Source organism: Triturus cristatus, chromosome 3_1, assembly GCF_964204655.1.
Source record: "Triturus cristatus chromosome 3_1, aTriCri1.1, whole genome shotgun sequence".
Classification (NCBI taxonomy): domain Eukaryota; kingdom Metazoa; phylum Chordata; class Amphibia; order Caudata; family Salamandridae; genus Triturus; species Triturus cristatus.
The window spans coordinates 582754978-582771092 of NC_140583.1; the positions used below are offsets into that span (position 1 = coordinate 582754978).

Below are 16115 nucleotides of genomic sequence, written 5' to 3' on the forward strand. Positions count from 1 at the left end.
CACTCACACTCACTCTTCTATACTGGCCGCGCCTCACTCACTCTTGTATACTGGTCGCGCCTCGCTCACTCTCTTTTATACTGGTCGCGCCTCACTCACTCTTGTATACTGGCCACGCCTCACTCACTCTCTTGTATACTGGTCACGCCTCACTCACTCTCTTGTATACTGGCCGCACCTCACTCACTCTATTGTATACTGGCCGCACCTCACTCAGTCTCTTGTATACTGGCCGTGCCTCACTCACTCTCATGTATACAGGCCGCGCATCACTCACTCTTGTATACTGGCCGCGCCTCACTCACTCACTCACTCTCTTGTATACTGGCCGTGCCTCACTCACTCTCTTGTATACTGGTCACGCCTCACTCACTCTCTTGTGCGCCTCACTCACCCTCTTGTATACTGGCCGCGCCTCACTCACTCTCTTGTATACTGGCCGCGCCTCACTCACTCGCATGTATACTGGCCGCACCTCACTCACTCTCATGTATACTGGTCGCGCCTCACTTACTCTCTTGTATACTGGCCGCGCCTCACTCACTCTCTTGTATACTGGCCGCGCCTCACTCACTCTCATGTATACTGTCCGCACCTCACTCACTCTCTTGTATACTGGCCGCGCCTCACTCACTCTCTTGTATACTGGTCGCGCCTCACTCACTCTCATGTATACTGGCCGCGCCTCACTCACTCTCTTGTATACTGGCCACGTCTCACTCACTCTCTTGTATACTGGCCGCGCCTCACTCACTCTCATGTATACTGGCCGCGCCTCACTCACTCTCTTGTATACTGGCCGTGCCTCACTCACTCTCTTGTATACTGGCCGTGCCTCACTCACTCTCTTGTATACTGGCCGTGCCTCACTCACTCTCTTGTATACTGGCCGCGCCTCACTCACTCTCTTGTATACTGGTCGCGCCTCACTCACTCTCTTCTATACTGGCCGCGCCTCACTCATGCCTGTGAGCGTGGGGGACACAGTATTCCCTAAGGCAGTGTTTTTTAATCTTTTCTCTTCCGTGCGCCCCTCCCTAATCCTTGCTGCAACCTGGGACCCCCATGGAGTCATTAGTGCATTTCTGGAAGTCGGAGCGCTGCCTTAAGCAATTTGGATGACTTGGACACAAAATAATACCCAAAAATAGTGAAACAAGCATTCAACAAACACAGAAATGATTACATGTTTTATTTATTTCACATATATATATATAGAAAAGTATAACATCTTCATTTTACTGGGAAGGTTGGGGATTTTTCTATATTCAACCGAGGCCACTCTTTGTCCATACTATTACATACTTATTATTTTTGATGCATTTGCACTGCTGCCATAAATCAATCTGAGGCCACCATCTCAATCTTCAGCCTCCAGTTGCAGCTACAAATCCAACAACTTTACGTTTTAACATGTTTAATCTTGAATTAAGCTACTTTATTTAGATACACTTTATTAATATATGAAAAATATTTTTCATTTATCAGCTTTATTTCGGTCACTTGGACCATAAAAGAAAAATATTTAATTTTCCAAGCAGTTACAGACCCGCTGAGTAGTCGTCACAGCCCCCAGGGGTCCACGGACCACAGGTTTTGAAGCTCTGTCTAATTGTATGTCCTTCCACGTGAGGTTTTGTGTTTTAGGTGGCGTAAAATATTTTTTTATTGAATTTTGTTATTTTTTATGGTTCTGGCAAATTCTGCTGCAGCCATGGATTCTGGTCTTAATGAGAATCAACGCTCCTCCTAGGAGTACATTAATAAGCATATTTATCCCCCCTCTATTAATGGCCCCATGTTATATCCACAGGGGTGGATGAGCATTAATTCCCCCTGAGGCAGTAGTGAGCCTCATTGTTATCGGGCTGTTATGACGCTCAGTAGCTCCGGGCCGTTATGAACAACAATGTGACCAGAAACTAGTGAGGTTTAACAGACCTGGGCAGTAAAAGCGTGTCAGCGATCCTAGGAATGAAAGAACGATTATAAACTGAGGCAGCAATGACCATCATTGGTGCCCAGCAGTAATGGCACTCGGTGGCATCAGCACTAATGAGCATCATTGGCCCCATGGAACACTGATGGTGCCAGCGCTACCGTAGTTTGCCCAAGCGTGGGGGTTGCTGTTTTTAGACCTTCCAAGTCTTGCTGAATAGTCGTCAGGGTTGTCCATGATCCATTATCACACATCTTGGTCACAGGTGTGGGGATTTCAGCAGCTCACTCGTACCCCAGTCCACGTGCTCAATTGCAAACATGGCAACAAAAGAAGTGGCCGCCTTTCGCGACCTCCCACCGCCTCCATCTGTACTGAGGGTGGAAGAGGACTCGAAGAGCTGCTCGAGTGCCCTGGTCACAGCTACTAAGGACTCTCCATCAGCTGCCTCGCTCCGCCACGTCACACAAGATGCACCAATGAGATGGTTCTACTCGCTTGGACCAATTAGACTTGTGTTCCAAACCAGGAAGTGTTGTGGGAGGAGAAACAGGACTGTATTTTGAGGTCCCTAATAAACGTGTGTCACCTGTTGACCTTAATGTGTGTGGATTGCATTTTTATTGAAACAAACTTCAGATATTGATGAAATATAAACGATCAGAGGGTGCCAGGCCAACACTTACTGCTTCCACGTACACTTTCTTTGTGCATCCTGTACAAAGTGATGTGTTTTCATCGACCTGCAGTTAAGCACTTTCTCTTTTTGTGCTGGTAATTATTTTGTAACAGCACAGACTTTGCGTTTTCATCTTTTGACATGTGTAGAATGAAGTGGATAGAGATAGCGATATTTCCACACACACAGGAAGTCCCCCGGACAATTATGATTCAATTCTACTTTCTGCATTGCTAAGTTTAATTAATTAGCCATGCAGTGCCCTCTCTACTCGAAAAAACCTGTCATTGCAAAAGTGAACAAGTCAAATGAACAGAACAAGACACCTAAAATGAACACCGAGAAGCTGTTTCGTGCGCCTGTTTTCAGAGTTGTGCTGGAAAAGGCCAGGAAAGTTGAAACCCGAAGCTGCAAGCGTAACACTTCCAACGTGACTGTGTTAAATCCGAAAATGTACCGAGCGCGGCCGAGCACGATAAAGGCTTTGATGGGAAGTGGAGATTTCCCAGGGACATTACAAGCCATAATCCAGATGTTCTGGTGTAATGCAACGAGTGTCCATGGATAGATCTGGAGCTCCCGCCAAGCCGCGCCTGCTGCAGGCCTCGGCCCTCCACTCTCATGCTGTTCCGCCATATGGAAGCAATCTCCAGGCCCCTTTAATAGCCAGCTTCGGATTCCATTTTCACAGGGCTCGGAGAGCTAAGTGGAGCTGTTTTATGGATAAGTTAGATAGAAGCCTTTCCAAGATAAACATTCAATTTGAAATTAGGACATACCAAGCCGCAAAATTATTTTTGGGCATATTTCATGGAAGCGCAGCCATTTTTCTGACGCGGTTGCCAGACTGCGCTATGGCCTTTGCTCCTCTGTGGACATTAGTCCTAGTTTTTAAAAGGGATTTTGAAATAGTTTCAGTGTTTAGGGAGGCATATATCTGCCGGGGCTTTGAAGTATAGCCATGGGAACAATCAAGTTTAACTTCTTGGCCTCCAAGTCAAAGTAAAGGGGAAAAAGTTGCAGCTGGATTTATGAATCAAAGTCTCATTTTCTTTTTCATGGTGAAGGCCTGTAGGTAAAGTTGTGTCGTGCCCATGGCATGTCCGTGCTGAATGTTAATGTAACGTTACAGATGTATTTGTGCAGAGCTTCAGTGTAAGCGGCGACGAGCATGTTAGGGTGTTGTGTGTCCTGATGTCTCTGAGCCCTTCTGGAAGGTTTCCTGACACTACTGTCTCATTCAGTGGCATATTGCTGGCAAGGATTGCCCTAGGTTAAGGGGATCATCAGTGACTTTTCAGAGGGCGATTGCCGTTGACGTGTTCACATGTATTACCCCTTCAAGTTGTGGATTGCATTTTAAAGCGCTGTCCTGATCAGTCAAAACAATTTTCTAGATTTCTAATGTCCAGTTACCAGTTGGCAGATACATATTTTTTTTACAAATACCACTGTCACATTAGTACCTGATTGGCATGTTTGAGGCTAGGAACTGAATGGCAAGGAATCCATAGTACCTTGTTGATTTTACTGCAGGGTTGATCATAATTGGAGGGTCAATTTGGAAAATGTTCCCTGCCGCTCCCTGTTCTGTACCTTGCCACTGAACTGCTGAAGGCCCTCCGTTTTCAGTGACGTCATTCTAGTACCTCTCTGCATTATATTTCTATGCAATGTAATAACATCACTTGCTGCCCCAGCGTCGCAATGACTGCTGGGGGAGTGAAGAATTCATGCGTTAAGAAATTGGAATCCAGGGTTTTTCTTTTTGAACAGTGTATGCATTTTATTTACAGATAATTCATATTGTTTTGACCCAAGTGTGGTATATTTTTACCACAAAGACCTGTGCTAAATCACAAAACACCTCTTCGTCTTTGGGCCTTATGGAATGGCACGATTTCCACTCCGTGTTATAAGGAGCTGCTTCTTGTTTCGTTTGAAAAATGGACAGCGGGCGTGCCCTTTAGAAAACCTTTCATTTGATTGGTCAACTGATTCTTGGTGCTTTTGTAAGTGCATCAACGTGTGCGGCCCTTCCTGAGAGTGGTCCTGGAAACAGAGATGATGTGCTGCCTGTGGTGACCTGCTGGTGGTTCACTAGCTATCATCAGGACTTGTGCACTCTAGCATAGCTACCATGGTCCTCTCTTCTGCAGTTGATACATAAACAAGCACGCTAATCAATACAACTGTGATGCTATCATTGATTGCCTTTGGTCCCTTTGGGTCCTGTGGTTCCCTTGTTGACTTATCACAGCATCCTGCAGGACACCGGGGGACTCTGGCATACCTTTAGCCACTGTGCTCTAAGTTCAAAGATTCTCAAAGAATGTTGAGCCCACACTGGCTTTGCTGCATTCTGTAGCCAGTGGTAACACTGGCTGTCTGTGCCATCTCCGGGCTAACTCTGTATTAGTGTGTTGGATACGTGGAATACGTTGATTAATGTATTGTCATTATTGTGCCTTGAAACGTTATGGAGCAGGCACTCCTTCCCCTGAAATATTTTATTGGCTAGGTAATCTTCTAGCAGTCTATTTGAACACCAAACTAACTTTCACATCCCAGACAACTAACAGAAGTAGTCTAATAATAATGATTGGGAGATAAAGAGCTCTACAGAAGGGCATTGGCAACAGATGATAAAAACAGAAATACTTAAGATGAGCCTGGAGAATCTCTTTTGGGTATCCACCTCTCCAACCCCACAGTCACACCATTGTGTTGTTTATTTACCCAGGAGCTCTGACTGACAGTAGTACTTGTGCTCTCTGTTTCACCAATACTGCGTTACTGGTCGCAAAACAAATCACGTGCCTCAATAATGTACTTTCAAACTGTGTCGTCATTGTTCAGTAGGCGGGGGCCGTCTATGAAGTAATACTTGGGATGCCCAAAGCGCACAATCCTCATTGTTTTCATGCTCTCATTACATTTTCAATCAAACCTCTCTATCCCACCCCCTCATTATTAGTATTACTTGCATGTTCATCACCATCAAAAAAGAGAGGGAAATCCAGGCCCTCGTTTAACAACAGTTATTGTCAGTGGTAACTTAAAGCTATGCTAGAAATTAATACTGCTCTTGATACTGCCTGTGCCATTCAAGAATTACCGCTGGGGGTATGCTAATGAGTGAATAATACAGTGGGTAATTGTTAGAATTGGGTTTCTGGTTGGCAGCGGCATGCCCCCTGTCCAAGAAGGAACCACAATCCTAGTCAGGGTAGGTCACAACACAACTTAAATTTTTCTGTGCTCACTCTCTGGTAGCTTGGCACAGTGCAGTCAGGCTGAACTCAAGAGGCAATATGTAAGTATTTGTGCAACACTTCAAACAGTAAAACAGTAAAAACACCACAAAAGTCTTCACACCAGGGTAGAAAAATAAAGGATATTTTTATAAATAAAACAAGACCAACAACAACAAAAATCCAGTGAGTAGAATTTGAAATATTAATTTTTAAAGAATAAATGTCAAAATAGCACTTAGAAGCAATAAGCGCTTAAATGGGGTAATGGGTCGTGCTAGACTGCGACAAAGTCAACATTTCAGGCCAACCGCAATGTAGCACAGGCCGAATACAGGGATCCACTTGGGCCCGCTGAACCAAAGTACCTTGATCCCGGATGCGGCATGGTCAACGAGGATGTGAGGTGCATCCGAGGCGATGCTTCATTGTCGAGCCACGCAGTGGACAAAATGTGTTGATTCTCTCCACGCAACTGCGGCAACGCATCGGTTCAGAGTGTGAGACGCTGGTTCCGGATGCGATGCGCGACTGCTGCTCACGCAGTAGGCGATGCATCGATTCTGAAGGGGATGCGCTGCTTTCGAGGGCGATGCGCTGGGTCCACTCCACGTAACAACGAGGATGTGCTGGTTTCAACTCAGGCATAGGTGAAGATGTGCCAGTTCCAATGAGAATGCATGGGTTCTGGATCAAGACGAACCTTAAGCCTCACTTCCAAGGGTCCAGGATTGAGGTGGCACCACTTGGCAGGTCACACCCACAGCTCGCAGAGTCCAGGTGCACATGCAGGTAGCTGAAGTCTTTGATATCCCTGAGACATAGAACAGGAGGCAAGCCAGAAAGCCCTTGGAGTCACTCTGGGTTCAAGTAATGCAGGTCCAGCCCTTCTCAAGCAGGCAGGAGAACAGCAGGCAGCAGGACAGCTCTGCTATTCAAGAGCACAGCAAGGCAGAGTCCATCAAAGCGGCAGTCCTTTCAGCAGCACAGTAGTTCTACTTCCTGTCAGGGTAGTCACAGGTCCAGAAGTGTATTAAAGTCATGGTGTCAGATGTCCATTACTTATACACAGTGGTATATTAGAAGTGGGGCAGACTTCAAAGGAAAGCTTTGAAGTGCCCTGAGTCCCTGCCTTTTCTTCACTGGCTCCAGCCTCACTACAGGGGGTGGGGGGTGCAACCCTTTTTGTGTGGATTGGACACAGACCTTTCAGGTCTAAGTGTCAGCACCTTTTTTTCACAAAGGAGGGTTTTGGAAACAGGATAAATGGCGCTCAGACAGGTGAACGGACAGATGAAGTGAGAAGAACAAAGAACAAATGCTTTACGGTGCAAACAGGTCAGGGGAAGACCCAAAACCCTATGATGATATTATTATGTGGTTTTTTTTGCGCAAATTTGAGGTTTTTTCTCACATGCAATTGTGTTTCCTTGTCTGATTTGCGTCTGTATAATATGCTCCAAGTGCTTACTTTTGTATTTATTCAAGGCTCCTATATACACAATGTTCATTTCCTATGCCTTTTAAATAGGCACTACTACATTTTGAGGCCTCTGTTTTTATGCCCTCACCATATCGTGCATATTGCATATTACGTATTAGCCACTCTTTATTTCTCTTTATCTTTGTCTGTGAACCCTTACCCTTCCTTTTTCAACATTCCTTTCGCTTTCCTCCCCCTTTTTGTTACCCCCCAATGCGTGATCTGCCCTTTTTATTCATTGCGTCTCTTTACATTGTTAACCCCTTTTGTAATTTGAGATTTTTTTGTTCTCCGAACTCTCCGTGCCCTTTTTTTTTTAATTATCATCCTTAAATGCTTATGTTTTGTCACCTTTATTTGGATTTGTATTGTCACCCCTGTCTCCATGCTATTTGTTGATTTTTCGTTATATTGTTTCCCAGCCCTGAAGAGTCACAGTTTTTCTACTGTTGACGAAACACGTGTCGGCTGGCGCCCTTTGTACTGATGAACTCATCTTTGAATTAAAACAACATTTCCTCATTTTTTGTTGAACTTTGTTGTTCTTTCTGTGATCTTATTACTAAATTGTTACGTGTGCACAGGACTTGTCTGTTAAGTGTCAGCACCTTCCTCCCACCCTGCTCAGGATGACCCAACAGCATTCAGATGGCTACTCAGTCACACTTACCCTTCCTTTGTGTGTGGCTGACTAGCGGAAAGGCAAGTAGCCAGCTATCACCCACCCCAGAAGTTTTTTTCAGAGACAGGCAGAATGTGCCAAATAGCTAAAGTAATTAAATGCTAACTTTCTAAAAGTGGCATTTGCTAAACTGGAAATTAAAATCCAACTTTGCCATTAAGTTGTGATTTTAAATTGTGAGTTCAGCGACACCACACTAGAAAAGTCTATCTCTTCACAATTGGGAATTACATTTTAAAGGACAAATAAGGTAATCCCAATGTTATTCTATAGGATAGATAGTCCTTGCAGTAATGAAAAATGAAATTGTTGGGTTTTCACTACCAGGACATGCAAAATGTAAAAGTCCATGTCCTTCCTCTCAAATGCAGGGTACACTGCCCTGTGAATTAGACACGGCCAACCTACTTTAGGGCTGACGTATATGTATAAAGGTACGGTTTAGGCCTTGCAAGAGGGTTACCCTGCCAGGTTGAAATGGCAGTTTAAAACTGCACATCCATGCTCTGCAATAGCAGGCCTGAGCCATGGTTACAGGGCTTTTTAAGTGGGTGGTACAATTAGTGCTGCAGGCCGGCAAGTAGCATTTAATTTACAGACAGTGGGCACATGTAGTGCACTTTACTAGCAACTTCTAAGTAACTTAAATATGCCAATGTGGTTAAGCCAATGTTTCCATATTTAGGAGAGAGACACAAACACTTTAGCACTGGTCAGCAGTGGTAGAGTGTGCGGAGTCCTGAAACCAGCAAACATGAGTTCAGAAAAATGGACGGAGGCAGGAAAAAAGTTGGGGGAAGACCACTCTAAGCTGTCAGGTCTGACAGTAATTACCGAAAGGAATTAGAAAATACCGTAAGCTAACGCAACTCTATGCACTTAGCAGCTCAACAAATTTAGCCAGGTGTACAGTTTAGTGATGGGTGGTGAAAATGGCACCAGAGAAAAAGGACATTTCACTTTCACACATCAGGACACAGACCTTGGGAGATAAAACACGTGTCTAATTATAGGAGTGTCTATTGACCACACATAATCAATATTCATATTTTAACAGTTTCAAGATGAGGCATATTTGGGAAGTAATAATATTGTTTTCTCGTAAAATATTTTTTTATGAACAGGAGTTGCCTCGTTATTGCATTTGCTGCTAGTGAATATTTCACCCCTGGCAGTAACATGACAGATTGGGATTTCTCACGAGATCATATGTCCTCTTTCTGTATTGCTGCTTCTCCGTCGGTTACCTCGGGTAGTAGTTATTAATTGCAAAGCTCTGGGTTCCTGCAGCTCCTTCTATAATGAGGCCCATAGACAGTGATGTTGGGCGTGGCGCTTTTCTTTCCCAGTGGTTGCAACTGTAATACATCTAAGGAAGCAGCTGCTAGTGGGGATATTATGTGGTTTTATCCAGATCAAGGAAGATTAAAAAGGAAAACTTGGTATAGATACTGAACCCTCTCCGCCATGCACTCCTTCATTGGCAGGATTCACCGCACAGCTGCTTTTGTACAGCTTTGGAGGAAGGACTTTGGAGCACACCTGCTTGATCTGTTGACTAACCCAGCCCATGTATTTGTCTGTTGTCTATTTCATATAATCTTCTGTCCTGATTTTCACCATGGAGTCAACTCAATTTTCCTATCTTTTTATACTTTTTAAATTTCATTCCGTGTTCCAGATATGCATATTAAGCTTTTGGGAAATCTGTTTGGTTTCGTGCAACTCGCAGGCAGCTGCAGGTTGTTTAGGAGTACTCACTCGTTGGGGCGCTGGTGGCTTGTATTGAAGGAACGCCTGATGGTTAAGTGAGAGTGGACTTAGAAGGAGCAGCATCCAGGAAGTGGCCCCCTACACAGATGAAGGCAGAAACTGTACACCCCCCACCCCCGCTTGCAACTTGGCTTTAGATGAATTGCCCCTTTAAGGTCAGGCCACATTCTGGCCCGACCACTCTTTGAATAACTAAGTGTAGGCAAAGAAAGAGAGCTTTTTTCTGCTATATAAACGCCTCTAAACATTTGCTCGATCCAGGAAACTGATGCACGGGGCATTCAAGACAGGTGAGAAATTCATCTGTCAGCCTTTATCCCGGGAGAAACAGCACACTTGGTTTTCATTTGACACACACTCCGACCGACACCGCCTAGAAGGAGGCGTTCTGGTTTTCTCATTTCACGTTAATGACAGTGCGGTGCCTTCTCCTCACATCTTGTAATATCAGTTGCATCTGCGCATTTGTGGTGACACTAAATTTAAATGTTTACCCGTTGACCTGTAAACGACTGTTTCGTCTCTGACCAAAGAGTAAGTTATTTATACAGTGCATCTGTTTGCATCTTTTTTTGTCAGTCAAGTTCGATGCAAAGTCTTAAGCTGTCGGAATCTCTGGGCAAGAACCAGTTATGGAACGGAAATATCAGCATTACTTTGCTGGAAGGGAAGAATATCCCGGAAGGAGGCATACCCGCTACCTTTGTGCGGTTCAGACTGGGCGACCAAAAGTATAGAAGCAAGGTATGTCTCTGCTATCGAATTGTCATGGGAACTGGCCTTATGGGAACGTTGGGTGTTCTGTTATGTTCTATGACGCATTTAAGATACGTGACCACCAAATTACCTTCACCCTCCCAAAAGACGACAACACAACACAAATGGAGCATTGTTATCTACGTCCGGTGAGAGGGTCCTGTTGTGAGGGGTGGTCTACTCTTAAAAGGTGTTGATTCCCTACGAAGATTGAGCGAGAAGGGAACTCCAGAGTTTAGCCATCGCAATAGAAAGACCCGGGGAAGGGTGCGACTGCTCAGGACCTGGGAGGAGTGGCCCAGAAGGGGGATGGGGGTGGCCCAGTATTAGGGGAGAAGTAATGGAAAGGAGAAGTGAAGTAAGAAGGGCAGTGGGATATGGCAGAGGAGCAGCACAATAAGGGGAGGTGGGTGCTGTAATGACAGAGAAGTGACCGTGTAAAGGTAAGGGGTGAGCAGATACACAAAGGGGAAAGCTAGCCACTAAGGGGAAGGCTCAAGAGATCAATGGGAAGGTGTGAGCCAAAGGAGGAGCAGTCCAGCCATTGGGAGGAGCAATTCAGTATGTGGAAGTAACAATCCAGAAGGTTGGGTGGAAGAAAGGGTTGTAATGGACCAGCACCAAGCTGAGGGTCGGGGACAGAAGTAGGAGGGAGTGAGCCTGTATTTAGTAGGCACGGTAAGTAGAGAAAGGTGTGAGTAGGGAGCAGAAGTGGGAGACGAGGGAGGAGCTATGATGTAAACGGCAAGCGGCAGCATGGAGAAGAGAGATGTAGTGGGCTAGGATTCAAGTTTTGCCAAGTAGTAAAAGTGTGTGTTTAATTACAGACTGTCCGTAATTGTGTCATTCGTTTGGGATAGTTGTACCTCTAGCAACTCAATAAACACACTCTAGTAAGGTCAAAACATTTCTGAGAGAAACTCTGCTTAACCCATTGTAGCTATGGCAGGAAGAGCAGGCAAGTCAAAGAGAAGTGCATGCTAAGTTTGAGCTGTACCAGCAATACCAGTGTAAGCAAGATAACACAATTTAATTACCAAACCAATTATGAACAATGAAGAAAAAAAATTGTTAAAAAGACACCCACATCGTTAAAATAGGTTAAAGGGAACCATAGATATGAAATGTTAAGCCTTTAAAAAAAAAAAGTACCTCGAAAAAAATCCAAACTCTGTGGAAACCCAGCAGTTTGTGGTAGACCGGGATCTAGGTCCAATTTCAGCCGGACGGCGATGGAGAGGAGGTCAGATACACCTGGAGGGTTGTCCTGTTCTAAGGTGTTACCTTTAGACATAATCTTCAATTGCTGGCAAAGCTTCTTCTGGGCCTGCAACCCCTAGCTCCTCCAGGCAGGCTTCTGGGCCGTTTTCACTCATGGAATAGTCTTCCATATTCCTCTGGGCCTTCTTGGAGACAGTAGTTGATCTGCTTTTTGTGTCCCTGAACAAGATAAACAGGCGGCCTACCAGTTGAGCCTTGAAGAGCAGTTCCATTCATTGATTGCCAGCAGGATTGAGAAACACTTGACTCGTGTGTGAGTCTTCTTCATCCAGAAACAGAAGCCAGGATTCTTCTTCCTGCAAGGCTTTCTTCAGACGTAAACTTCCCAGGTCCAGAAATATACTGAGGAGATGGTGATTCCGGTGCCAGATTTATCCTGTGCACTAGCCCGTAAGTGGAGAAAATGTACCACCCATTCCTATTTTCTTACAGACCCCAACTCATTTTGCTGCACTTCCTTTTTGGCCTACTGTAAAATTACACAGGATCACCTGTTTTAATATGGCAGTTCCCTTCTGCCATCAGGCATGCCTGCCTTCAGCTTTTTGGCCTCTTTTTCCCTTCTAATATGGCACCACTGAAATCTTACTGTCTAAAGGGTCCAGGAGATTAATAGGACCAGGTTATAAGAGGAAGTACTAAAGCCGCCCTTTCTGTGCTAACTGTTCCTGTCCACTCTCAGACAGACCATGTGTGGTGATTGGTCAGTAGTAAACACCCCAAGGGCTTATCCTAGGCTCAGAGGCAAGCCATTGTTGTGTAATCCAGGGTCGTTAACTTTGCAAGCCAAGGATGTGTATTCCACATCTGGAGGTGCGACAAGTGACAGAAATGTTTTTAAGCCAGTTCTGGCTCAGACACTCTAAGTTAATTTTTACTAAGTTACTTCTCTACTTAAGTTTTAAGAAATGTGATTTTACCAGATTTTAAAAACCAAGTAGAAAATAACTGTGAAGCACTTATATAGCCCCTTCCCGAGTGGAGGTTTATATAAATTATTTCATTCCATCTATGCCTCGTAGGGAAAAATGTAATAAGTGACCTACAATGTAAAATAGCTTTTGCATATATTTATTTTGAAGGAACCCTAACCCCAATTTGTATTTGTTCATATTGGCATGCTGCCCTGTGGGCTTCCAAGGCACACTTTGGGGGTAATTTAAGAATATATCAAATTAGGCTTTTCCTATATTGCAGAGGTATTTGTTCTAGCCATGTTTCACTGCAGTGCATTTAAACAGCAGCCCAGTCAGGCACAAAGGTGCTCCTGGAAGAAATACATTTCTATTTTATGTGTAGGAGGTTTAAATGCCCACTGCAGCCCTCATATGCCACTTAACTTTCGATGCCTTAGGTGCACTTAAGGCGCCACTTATAATTGGATTATATGAAGTTAAATACACCAAAGAGGTATTCCAATATAGAGGACATGTTTTAGAGAGGAAGTGCTGGCACTTTACTAAAAGTAGCAGTGATAAAGTGCACCGTCTCCTAAAGCCAGCAAAAATAGCAGTAAGAAAAATCCAAAAAGTCTGTGATGACTATGCAGAAAAGGTAGATTTGCTGCACATATATCTTGTTTTATAATTATGTCACTAAAAATAATTAATACATTAGCATAAGTGCCTAATTTAGAGTTGTGTGGAACAGAAAATTCTCTAGAGCAAGTGTAAAATTGAAAGGAGAATCAACAGTTTTTGAAGCAAAGTCCACCTTTTTATACTCCTCTGAACTTAGTATGTCAGCAAAAAAAACGGAGCATTTTCCTTTGCCACTCAGCTTAGGGTGACCACTTTACTCCAAGTTTACACTTTCCCCAGTCCTGAACTTATCTCCTACAAAACCTTTACTTCACATGTGTTCGTCCTATTAGTCCAATGAAAGCAAATCAAGACTACAGCACCCAGAGTGCATCTTGCTCTCACAGAAAAGTCTAAGACTGAATACAGTGTCCGTATTGGTCTGGGGGGTGGTGGTCACCTTAACTCAACCCTAAATTAAGTCCAAGTTTCTTTTAGGGTCATCCTTTTACATGTAAAACATAGGTGCACTGAAGGATATTTTACATGAGACACCGTATTCTTTGTTGCTTATAGCTTCAGTGTGACTTTGATTTGTTTTGATTATTCTCGCATTCCTTATTAATTGTAATACTTTGCTGGGTTGATATCACTGTGACCTGTTGTTGCAGGTTGATGTTCTTTAGTGTCATAATATGTCATTTTTTACAACTTGCACCTTTCCCCTTAAGGACATCGGTGCTGGTTTCTCCCTTGAAATTGTTCATAGCTACCCTTGGATTTCGATTAATCAGTCCTTGAAAAATGCGATGGAGTGTTTGTTGCCATATCGTACTGCAAAATGAAGCTACTAAATCCTCATGTATTCTTCATAAATGCATGTTTTCCAGACACAGTGTAGGACTACAAATCCTCAGTGGAGGGAGCGGTTTGAATTCCACTACTTCTCTGGCCGGATGGGCATACTGGACATTGAGGTGTGCGGAAAGGAAAACAAAAGACACGAAGAAGTACTGGGGACGTAAGTAGCGCAACTACTCTCTGGTTTTACTACTTTCCTTCCCCTCTCTACTCGTGACAGTATACTTGGATCAGCTGTTAGAAAAGTGTAGCGCCAAACTATTTATCTTACAGATAAATTCATTTTCTGGCTTACATTTCTCATGTCGCTTGTAATACCTTTGCCGTATACACATTTGTTAAACAGGAAATGTGTGATCTGGACTTACTGCTCTCCCCATTCTGGCTACTGACATTAGGAATTCAGGGCCACCACTAGCCGAGAAACTCACAAGCCTCTATATCATTCAGAGCGTGAAAGTCGGGCGATGAAAAAGTTGTAATAATCAGATACCTTAAGGTATTTAATGATGTTTAATTGCTTATAGCACGTCATAGTGGTGGGCTCAGTAATTCTGTTCAACGAATTAACTGCATTTTTGCTGTTTGCACTTTCGGCAGGGGACTATGCCACCTTTGGCGAAGCCTTTAAATATGTCTGCAGATTCAGCATTTTTGGAAGAAACCCCTTGGGTAGCCATGATCTTTGCACGGCAGTGCCCAGGTTCACTGGGCGATGGCGGTCTAGTTGTTTATGAAAATTTCCCACATGAGATGCATCATCTGCTGTGAGCTCTATGCATGAATAGGGATAATGTGATCTGTGGAATCGGTGTCGCAGGTCACCTTTTTTACATGCAGATAACACTTCACCTTTACCGTACACAGTCATGCCTCGTAATTTCATAAACACCCATATTTGTTAACTAGATGGTTTCTGTTTTTCATTTGTAGAAGGTGTAAACCAGTTGTTAAACTCTTTAAGATGTATGTACGTTATTAGGACATTTACATTAAGGAAGTGAGAGGAAGTTATGCTATGTAGTGTTGTGTGGCCTATTATTGCTGGTAGACTTGTGAAGGCTGTATTAATGGTCAAATAGATTTCCTACAGGGGAGATAGAGTATTTTTTTGTAGAAAGTGCTATTTTATGTATTGTTCATGTTATTCATCACTGCCATGATTTATTCTCTCAGATTGTTTGCTATTTTACAAAGTCTCCTGCTCTATATTCCTAATACCCTACATGAAAAACTGATCTCGACTTAAAAACTATTGATTGGTCCCGCTCCTTTCTTTCTTTTGAATGACATTCTCCTTACCTTAAATCCTCTGTATGCCTCATCAAAGACACCCGCTTGTCTGTCTTAATCATGTTGTCTTTCTGCAAACTGCCCACAACTCATTTCCTAGATCGCAACCTTTCTTTCAAAACCTTAACCCTGCAATCTTACAATACCTGATTTCTTCTAGCCTTTCAACTCATCCCATCAACCATTCGTGAGACCTTGCATAGCTCCCACTAATGGCAACACCTATTACCTTAATCTACCACAAAGAAACTGGATTAAGGGCATGGATTTGTTTCCATGAGAACTCAAGACTAATACCAATAACCAAATTACAGAGGGTGAATAGTGAGCCTTCCACCGGAGGGGCAAGAGAATTTTGTAAGGGGGAAGGAAATGTTCACCCAGGACTGTGAATCATATACACTAATAGGTATCCTCGCCCGCTGCTTTCCATTGAGCAAATCTAGTTGATCACTGTCAGCTCAAGAAATACAATTATTTCTTTAGTAGGACACTCACCCACTCTAGTATTGGCATGCTTCATCATCAGGTCTCATCCTGGTTCCTAAAAACCAGGATGGGCTCAACCATATTCCAGAGAGCACTTTGAATAAT

The 16115-nt window shown here is 43.7% G+C and overlaps 1 protein-coding gene across 3 annotated transcripts in view; it reads left to right on the forward strand.

Moving 5' to 3' along the window:
- The window catches only part of MCTP2 (multiple C2 and transmembrane domain containing 2), a 765697-nt gene that overhangs the window by 439648 nt on the left and 309934 nt on the right, over window positions 1–16115 (forward strand). For all 3 annotated transcript variants that reach the window (XM_085644499.1, XM_085644501.1, XM_085644500.1), the window contains 2 exons: window positions 10390–10554; window positions 14258–14388. In XM_085644499.1, the coding sequence (XP_085500625.1) occupies window positions 10390–10554; window positions 14258–14388 (296 nt within the window). The remainder of the gene's footprint in view (window positions 1–10389; window positions 10555–14257; window positions 14389–16115) is intronic.